This window comes from Priapulus caudatus, unplaced genomic scaffold, assembly GCF_000485595.1.
Source record: "Priapulus caudatus unplaced genomic scaffold, Priapulus_caudatus-5.0.1 Scaffold156, whole genome shotgun sequence".
Classification (NCBI taxonomy): Eukaryota; Metazoa; Priapulida; class Priapulimorpha; order Priapulimorphida; family Priapulidae; genus Priapulus; species Priapulus caudatus.
Window position 1 is genome coordinate 603,107 of NW_014577217.1, and position 10,540 is coordinate 613,646.

General features: G+C 43.5%; 2 protein-coding genes across 2 annotated transcripts in view; one reads left to right on the forward strand and one right to left on the reverse strand.

Moving 5' to 3' along the window:
* The window catches only part of LOC106806379 (potassium voltage-gated channel subfamily KQT member 1-like), a gene marked incomplete in the record, with an annotated part of 101,369 nt that extends 98,000 nt beyond the window's left edge, over window positions 1-3,369 (forward strand). Inside the window, 7 exon segments of the mRNA XM_014808303.1 lie at window positions 31-286; window positions 644-782; window positions 959-1,034; window positions 1,301-1,395; window positions 1,754-1,856; window positions 2,193-2,402; window positions 2,769-3,369. Of these exon segments, the coding sequence (XP_014663789.1) occupies window positions 31-286; window positions 644-782; window positions 959-1,034; window positions 1,301-1,395; window positions 1,754-1,856; window positions 2,193-2,381 (858 nt within the window).
* Window positions 3,370-8,411: 5,042 nt separating this feature from the next.
* The window catches only part of LOC106806363 (rab-like protein 2A), a 13,320-nt gene continuing 11,191 nt past the window's right edge, over window positions 8,412-10,540 (reverse strand). The window contains exon 8 of the mRNA XM_014808275.1: window positions 8,412-9,229. Within this exon, the coding sequence (XP_014663761.1) occupies window positions 9,137-9,229 (93 nt within the window). The 3' untranslated portion in view covers window positions 8,412-9,136. The remainder of the gene's footprint in view (window positions 9,230-10,540) is intronic.

Here is a 10,540-nt window from a genome sequence, read left to right on the forward strand (position 1 = left end):
ATATATATATTTGTATATACACCCTTATAGTGCCTTTGGAGGTGCTACTCTGCAGATAGGAACCATACCTCTAAGGCAACATGGAAAATCCACCTCCCCGAGAGCACCCAGGTGAAGGGGGTGCGCTCTGACTCTGCTATGGGACGCCTCGCTAAGAAGGCCACCATGCTGAAGCGGCGTCGCTCCAAGTTAAAGTTGGAGGTTTGCCTGTCATCTTCTAATCACATACTGAAAGGGCAGGAGGCAGACGAAGACGTTGTTTTCTACACAGAAGAACCCAAAGCTGGTTAGTTGTTTTTATAACGTGGTGCAAGATGTAGGTAGGCACGCTATAATGTGATCTTTCACTGATGATGGTGTAATAATAAGTATTGGACATCAAAAGCAAGAAAAGTACGAAATTTACAGACAGACAACTCATACAAACTTTGGTGCAGAAGAAATTTACACGTAAAGCTACTCATGATATGATGAGAATGTATACGACAAACAACAGTGCGTAAAAACAATTCTATCTCAGTTCCCAACTGGACAAATGATTATTCATAGTTCATATTTAAGTTTTTATGCAAAATTTGTTAACCCCCGACGAAAATAGCGAAAACACGTACGTATATGTGGTTTCTGGTATGTATACCGGTAGGCACACCGAATCGCCACCGAGGAGAGGGGCGAGCTCAACTGTCCAGCACCACTACCAGCTTGGGAGGCGGGGACATGGCCAGCGACGATGTAGACATAGATAACGAGCAGAATTACGAAAATACGCCGAGGATTACTCAGTGAGTAGTATACCTACGTAAATAACTAACACGTTGTTGCGTGATCTGTGCGACGAAATATATTAATAATCAGTATTATTACTACACCTGTCAACTGCAGCTGCTATAGCCATTAGCGCGTGTAAGGTGACTAGTTCAGGATTGTACGAGCATCTGAGTTTTGATATGATTACCAGGTTAACGGACACACACAAGGCAGCGATACGAGCCATACGCAAAATAAGGTATTTTGTAGCAAGGCGAAAGTTTCAGGTATGTACATAAGGTTCTCAAGCTCTTGTACATATGCGTTAACAGTTATTCAGATAAATTCTTATTTGAAAACCATGTCTAGCTACTGTTTGGGAAGTAAGTGAAATGCGGCAGCGTACTGAACCACCACTAAACAAATTGTCAGTTTTTCTGTGGTATTATCGGTAATAGTTGGTATTTACTTATTCATATGCTGCGAAAGAGCAAATGTATACACACTCAGCTGTGACATTCTCATCTATTTACAATTTTAATTAATCTTTTAGCAAGCTCGCAAACCGTACGACGTGCGGGACGTGATAGAGCAGTATTCTCAGGGTCATCTCAACATGATGGTCAGAATCAAGGAACTACAGAGAAGGTAACAAAACATTTCAAACTTTACTCTCACACTTCGCTTCACGCTCCACGATTCTATCATGCGCACATAACACTCGTATACGACGATATAATAACCATCATAGTATTGCTATGGGGAGAGAACACCTGGGGAAAAACAGATGGCTTCTTTCAATGTGCGTTGTAGGTACAGGTACAGCTATAGGTACATGTGAAACACATTTACCCGCGCTCATTATAATCTTGCACGTTATAATATTTAATGATTTACCTTCATTTCCGCAATTTGGGGCTGACGCTTCGCTCTTATTTCACGACCACTTTTCTCAAGGTGGCAAACTATTTTTTAGTTAATGGAAATCAAATCCACTTGTTTACAGATTAGACCAAACGTTAGGGAAGCCGGGTTCATATGTATCGCCACAGGAGAGAGGCAAGCAGACGGTCACGATAGGCGCAAGGCTGCTGAGAGTAGAAAACCAGGTGAGATATTAACAGAGCTCCCTCAACTTCAGGGCGTAGCAGCTTCCTTCTCTGTCCTCCGTCAATTTCTCTCTTTCTCGCCCTTACTCTCACGCACATACGCATGCACACACACGCACGCACGCACGCACACGCACACACAACCGCACACACGCACGCACGCACGCACGCACGCACGCACACGCACATACATCTTCCCATATTCTTTTTCTCTCTTTCCTAGAATAATGCGCCAAATGATCTTCTCAACCTCTCCCTTCTACAGGTGGAGGCTATCTTTAATCCATATACCTAAATGACCTTGTAACCAAAAGATGTTTTCTTGCGCTCTTCTAGATAAATAACATGGACAGAAAGCTAGACAACATCTTGTTGCTGCTAGGCAAAGTGGTTAACCAGCGACCAGATTCGTCACAGCCACAGAGAGCAATTCTGCCACCAAACTCATCGACCATGCCTCTGATGTATAATACGTTCGGCCCATCATCCTCGAGTCAGTCATTGATAAAGGAAAATGATGTGTGAAACACCGGGGAAGATAGCTAGGTAAGCTCTGCGGCAACTGTTTGCCAGAGAGCAAACAGACATGAGTGACTGCGTAAAACCGATGTATACCGATGATACGACCGTTGTGTGCGTGAAACATATTTAACCACAGAGCAGCGTATGTGCTTCGGGTCACGATTAAAAGCTCACAGGGAATGCATTTCGAGAAAACGCTGTCCAAGTGTGGATGAGTGGTAGTCTGTGAGATTTAGCTGTCATGCATGTACGGTTGCTAGTACGTGGTCCCTACAAAATACATTTCGCATATAGCCCTTCGTGACAGTGACACGTGGACTTGCAACTGATATTATTTTAAGGGCAATACTTCTTTGGAAGATGCAATAAGTTTTATGAACCCACTTTCAGCTGCGCACCTCACCGTCATTGGAATGGTAGCGGGCTAGAACATGCAAGCTGGAGCTTCCTCTCCCGCCCCTTACTGAGAGAGGAGATTGCCCTCCTCCGCCGAATACACGGACGTGTGACATCGAACCTCCGGCAGCTTGAAGCCAGAGAGCATGTTGCTATCGGAAGAGCTATTTCTACGCGTCATCGCCGATAGCTTGAACACAGCGGCTCTCTGCGCTATACGCACAGTTGTGAGCAAAGGTGGCACGTGACGTCAGAGGCAACAGTGCGAAGGAACGTCGTGACTGGTGATAGCGGAGCGGGTGCGGCACACCAGGTGAGATAGGCAGTTGGAACCTCTCACGCCGTGTTCGTGTGAATCACGCGCAAATGAGAGGGGAGCCCAACGAACTTCATGTTTGCAGTGCATTCCCATAGATTACCGAAGTAATACCCTCATTGGGATTGTTTGTATTTGTGATTTTATGTAGCTCTCTAATACATATTGTGCCGTGGAGAAACAATAATTTACCAAGCACATTACTGTAACATCAAACTGCATGCAGTGCCCCTTCGCTCACTCAGGATACCACTGCCACAATGCTAGCACTATTTTTAAAGTGGGCGGAGGTCGGGGGAAATCCAGCAAATGGAGATTCGTAAACAGCGTATGATTTGAAAGAGGTAAATGCATGGGCGCACAATCCGCGTACTATTTCGTATCACTATTTTATCAAATTTTTCATGAAATAACGGTCGGATTTTTAACATCTTTGCAACTTTTATTAGTCCAAATCTAATTACATAGGATACGAGTAACGTGCCTGCTGTAAAACTTGTAGTAAAAAAGCGTTACAAATTGTAACCGAAATCTACTTGTGGCAGTGCAAACTCCACGACAGATGGCGCTCTCGCTCATGGGCTCAATCTACCACTGCCACAAGTAGATTTCCGTTACAATTTGTAACGCTTTTTTACTACAAGTTTTACAGCAGGCACGTTACTCGTATCCTATGTAATAAGATTTGGACTAACAAAAGTTGCAAAGATGTTAAAAATCCGACCGTTATTTCATGAAAAATTTGATAAAATAGTGATACGAAATAGTACGCGGATTGTGCGCCCATGCACCTCTTTCAAATCATACGCTGTTTACGAATCTCCATTCGCGGGATTTCCCCCCGAGCTCCGCCCACTTTAAAAATAGTGCTAGCATTGTGGCAGTGGTATATTGAGTGTGCGAAGGGGCACTGCATGCAGTTTAACCTGTATGATACAGGCGGTTCCGGTTCCGCTTCACTACACTTCACCATAGGTAGATAGTGTAGTGAAGCGAAACATACCGCCTGTATCATACAGGTTACATGCAGTTTGGTAACCTGTATGATACAGGCGGTATGTTTCGCTTCACTACACTATCTACCGCCTGTACGCGAGCTCAACCCTGGCGTTTCGCAAGCCTCGTTATCGATCAGGCAACGAATAACTGGAGAAATGACGTCAGGCAAAAGCCTGCTTGCTGATTGGCTGATTGGCCCGTTACAGCTCTCTGATTAGGCGCAACGATTTCGTGTTTCGCGAAGCGGGCTGAAGAAGCAAGCGGTACAGGCGGTGAAGTGTAGTGAAGCGGAACCGGAACCGCCTGTATCATACAGGTTAGCAGTTTGGTGGCAGTGGTAGATTGAGCCCATGAGCGAGAGCGCCATCTGTCGTGGAGTTTGCTGTAACATTATCCGCCTTCATAGCTACACTTTTCTAATTAAAGGTAAGAGCAAGACGTGACTTAGAAGTGATTAAAGAGTTCATACAGAAATTCATATCAGTAATATGAACAGCAATGAGTGCTTTTATCTTTAAAGAATATTAATTCTAAACCATCCACTTGCATTACATTTTCATTAATTCTCTTGCTATTGCACCATGCACCTTTTTACATGTAAAGGTAATGTCACCTTTAAGCAGCAGAATTGTTCATGGGATTTTGTCATTGTTTTGGGGATTTTTCTTGGGGAAATTCTTCAGCGAGTTGATTTTCGTCTGAAAGTGAACACCTATACAATGTTCACACCTATTCCAGTACGACTTGTTTAAGAAACGCTGGTGGCATTACTCCAAACAACTCTCAAGTGGCATATATTTGGTTCATATTACATTATCGTTTTGTTTAAGAAAATTCATTAACTGCCGCAAACTCAGTAACAATCAGTGTAATCCGGTTTATCATGACCTTAACAGAATAGCGTCACTTGCATTAACGCGATGGTCGTTTCGTTAATTATACATGATCTGTATAGGAACTACAACGATTCAGTCGTTGACTACGCACACGTGTTATGTATCTGCAGACGTCTTCCTTCATATTCCTAGTTACAGCTCATAATCTCTACATTCAGCCACTTTGTCACTATTTCGTCTCTTACCAGAACACGTTATACTCTACACGGAATTGTATCGGGTACTTTGTGTAGATGTGTGTACACATGCAGCCGTTTAGTTGTGCTGTGTTTTGTGTCTGTGATACCATTATTTGCACGCAGGTGTGATGTGTAAAGTTTAACCGTTAGTTAAGCTAAACAATCATGCGTTGCATTTTACTCACGTTATTTATTGTAAGTGCAACGGCACTGTTCCATCGTTGTCACGGGGGGCATCAGAGCAAAGAGCGTTTCCTAGTTTGGTACAATTTTTAGTGATTAACCAGGTGCAATACGAAAAATGTTGGCAATTACTGTTCTACTGTGGATGAACGCCTCGCACAAATAAAAAATGTGCATTTCTAAGCTACTTCCAGTTAAAGAGGCACTTGCCCATGAATTCTTTATCAGCGTTTTTGTATATCAGCGGATTATAGTTTACCTAGCAGTATTTCGTTTGGAAAGTGGGAGTGACCGAGTGCTTACAGTGTTGCAGTGCAAAGAAAAAACTTTAGAAGTGTGGAGAGAAATAATAAAGAAAAAAAGTGCGTATTTTGACCTTCTCTCAATGATCTTTATCAAAATGTAATGAATTGATTTGATTTGTTCGTTCATCTCTTAACACCAGATGGCTTACCTTCACTTACTTGCACTTACTTCACATGTACTACCCACAACCATGTGTAGTTAACAGTTACTTAAAGGCCCCCGCACACGGTGAGGTTCGTGCTGAGCACGGAGCGTGAGCTTCATGCTGAGCAGGAACCTCACCGTCTGCGGGGTCGATTACACTGAGTTTTCGGTCTCGCGAGGTGGTGAGGAAAATATCTGTCGTGTTTGATAATTTTGGTCTCGCGAGGCTGAAAACTCAGCGTATGCCGGGGTGTGAGATTCCTGCTGAGCACGAAACTCAGTGGCGGCGCATTTTGATTGGTTCTCACTCAGTGGCGGTACATTTTGATTGGTTCAGCCGTGCACCCGCTCCAGTGACCGCTTTGTGCACCCGTGCACCAAACAGTGGCACCAGCTCGTAAGATCCGTGCTCAGCATGAACCTCACCGTGTGCGGGGGTGTGAGATTCCTGCTGAGCACGAAACTCACACTCCATAATCAACACGAACCTCACCGTGTGCGGGGGTGTGAGATTCCTGCTGAGCACGAAACTCACGCTCCGTGCTCAGCACGAACCTCCCCGTGTGCGGAGGCCTTAAGGCTATATGGATCGGTCAATATTGTACTGCAACCTAACTGGGGGCTCGTGTAGATATGCCGTTGTCACCACCACATGCAGTTTGAACATTCTCACATTGAAAGACAGACGACATATGTACGCGTTTCTAGAAAGTAACACCGTAAGTCTTTCTAGGAAAAACAACATTGAGAATGGTTTACACGGCACTATAACACTCTTGTGAAAAACCCAGGTTTGTCACGACAATAGAATAATTTCAGTGTAATATAAAGATGTACTTATCAACAAAATTCTATGTTGTATCATCGTATACGGTTTATCTCCGGTGGATTTTCCTACAAGATGTTCTGGAATGGTTGTGCACACATATTTTTACTTGTAAATCACCTATTTTTCACTGCAGCGTTTGATACTCTATATGTACACAATTATGGTTGTATATAATATGAAGTGTTGTTAAATAAATTGCATTTGGATCTCTAAAAAGTACGTTGTTACTCGTTGTGCCGATAATTCTATTACGTGTGGTAACTAATATGAAGGTACAACGAATGACCCCCAAGAAATTATGATGTCGGAGATAGCAAACTATATTGTACTTAAGAAAACTTGCAAAGCTCACAACATTTGTAAATTATTAATACACAACTAAAATACTGCAGCTGGAGGTGCAGTTTCCTATACAAATATCCATCGCATTTTGCCTTCATGTATACATTATTATAAATATCAGACATCACTCACATTTTCTAGATCTAAAACGTTTACTTGGTTGGAATGTCAAGTTTTCCAGCTCTACCACAATGTTACATTGTAAACGGGCTGACTGGGCGTGTTTGTTTTGTACAGATCCGATTACATTCACCTGATCCTGCTTTACTTATACAAATGCAGCAAGTGCCAATTTCACGAAACCGTCATACCAGCTCGCCACGGATCTCACCCACAGATTTCACAACGGATCTGAGAAGAGTGTGAAAAAGTACATAGATTTGGATCTGGTTTAATCACGATCAATGATCTGACTAAACAAACACACCCTCAGACGACAGGCGACCTGCTCCCCACGTGTGTGACACATTACAGTTAACCTAATCTATCTATCAATTCATCTTTGAGCAACTAAAAAACTGAAACAGGATAGCTGAATTTTGCAAACATTAAACACGACCATAAAAATTTCTCTTGAAGAATCGTATCAGTCCAATTAAAAACGCATTCTCTGCGTCTCTGAACAGTTTCATACTGAACGGTGCACTGCTCTCATAAACTGATGTTCCACACCCACATATCACTGGCTGCTTTAACAACCACGAGTTGACTGTAAAACGCTTGTGAGCGTCACTGGACGGACTAGAGTAGACGTAATACTGATTGATAGAATATTCTTGAAATGACATAATAGCTTTATTAGCTAGGTCATCAAAGTGAGCATGGATGAGGACGGAGTGAGGTAAATGTACACTTGCGAAAAATAATTATTGTAGCTAATAGAGTTCCAACTAGAAACTAGAATTCGATTTGTAAAAGCATTTCGGTCATTTCGACCGTAAGCCTCGGTCACAACGAGCCCACGACGCATTTGTGCCACGACACGACAGAAAATTTGGGCAAATCGTGGTTCATCGGGGGTTGTCGCAAGGCAGTCCAACAAAATTTTGAGCATCGTGGCATCGACTTGCCGTCGTGCGGCAAAATTGAACATGCACGATTTTTTGTGGTATCTATGTCTTCTGGTTGTCGTGAGTCTGTCCTACGACAGTCTTGCGACTGTCGTGCGATAATACGTCGTTATATAGTCGGGGACGGACGCGCTAGCGTCCAACGAGTGACTCACGACTGTTGTGCGACAGTCGCACGACTGTAGCACCCGCATCCCACGAGTGAACCACGACCTGTTAACGTGAAAAACAGCCCCCCCCCCCGACAATGCCCGACAACTCACGACTGTCGCACGACTGACTTGCGACACACCCACGACATATCTTTTTTTTCTGTCGCGTCCCCATCGCCAAACCATCTTTAATGTGTCGTAGCCCTTGTTACCACTCGAAATACATTTCGGGCATGTTGCAAGATCTGGCCACGACAAATATTTTATGGATCAACCACGACAAAATTTCGTACGATCTGTTGTGACCCGGGCTTAATGCAAATGCCACACGATTGTTGACGTTACATTCGCAATCAAAAATATAGGTCTTTCAAATCTGTAATGATGCAGAAAACCTAACCCTTGCCCCCTCTCTAAGCTCTTGATCCTTGCCCCTCATTAAGGACTGTATAGTTACCAATAAGCATGCAGCTCTTTTAGGGACATAAAAAATGCTGCTCGCACTATTAAACAAGTTAAGTTCAAAACAACATCACAAAAAGAAATGTCTGCCGCACGTTGGATTGAAAGACACAGTGCCTACTCTTAATAAGCAATATATATATATATAATATTATAATTATTAGAAATATACATAAAACAACATGCGTATCACCTTTTCGGCCATCACTTGCAAAATGACTGTCTGTGGGTGTGGGTGTCTACAGTAACTTTAAAAGCAAATGCACTTCGCACAAAATTGCACACACCAAAACATCCATGAATCTGCTTACATCTTTTTGCAACATAACCTCAAATTCTGCAATCTACGTTTGGTGAGAAATGTCTAGCTTCTACATGACACAGACCTATGAGGAGGCTTTCATACGCATTGAAACGTACATCCTGCTGGCTTCAGCATGCTGAATGATAGATATCTGCACATTGCCTAAACATGTCCTCTCGGCTAGCTGATGCTTGGTCCGTCTGTGATGCTCTTATTTTCTGCCCCGTCTGGAGTGTCAAAACCTGAGTCTGTCAGGCCCATGCTGTTAAATGTCTGAAAAACAGACGAGATGGATCATGTATTAAGAACCTTGATGGACAAAATAACACCGTATTCATGCACTTTTAGCACAGCATTGTTCATCTTACAAAACAACCCTGCAGAAAATCAACCAAATAATCATCACTGTACATTTACATTGGTAATCTCACTGCAGGCTTAAGGGTTAAGCGCCTATTGAAGTGCTTGTGAATTTTGCTTCCGAGTGTTGCCAATGTGTGCCCATGCACATGCACTAGTACCGCTATGATGTGCACACAGCTTCTCAGATGTAGCATCCAGTCTAGAAGTGCTGCATGAACCGTGCAAAATTTAGTCAGGTGCTGGTGTTTTCCAACGATACAAGTGCAGCCGTCCATTCACTTGTAACGACCTATTAATCCACATGTGCACAGCCACTCTCCCTCCACCCTCACTGTATCGCTGTTTCTCTGTATCACGTAATCCCTGGCATCAGTGTGTGTGCTTGAGCGCAAAGTATGGAGCCACCATATCAAGCAAGCATGAATCTCAATTCTAGTGCTGAATAAACTAGTTAATAATTACTCATCATAGACACTGCCATCACTGCGATGAGTCATTCGTCCGCTGCACCGGGTCGTGTAAAAGAGAGAATTATCACGCAGGTGTTTTTGTTGTTGGTTCTGGGAAGCTGGGCGAGCATCGATTGCAGATCGATGCATTCGCTGATTTCATTAACTACCCCACACACGTACAAGCATAGGCACTCACGTACGCATGCGCGCGCATTAACACACACGCGCGTGCACGCACGCACGCACGCACGCACGCACGCACGCACGCACACATACACACACATACTCATGCATGCACGCACGTACGTACGTACGCACGCACGCACGCACGCACGCACGCACGCACGTACGCACGCACGCACGCACGCACAGACACACAGACACACTTGAATGTGTACTCACCTATGTGACAAACACACACGTGCACATACAGGTGCTTGCCTGGGTACCTAACTAACCCACTAGACCTAACGATTACAATTCTGGGCATACGGCTACAGAGAGGGAGCTATTGATTTTTCACACGTGGCTCATTAATTAAGGCGTGGCAGCTGCAGATATTTACTCCCTATTTATTAAACACATGTGATCCAGGTTGATCAGTGTGAATGATCAGGAGTGAATAATAATAGATCTATCTAGAATAATCTATCTATCTAGAATTATTATTCACTCCTGATCATTCACACTGATCAACCTGGATCACATGTGTTTAATAAATAGGGAGTAAATATCTGCAGCTGCCACGCCTTAATTAATGAGCCACGTG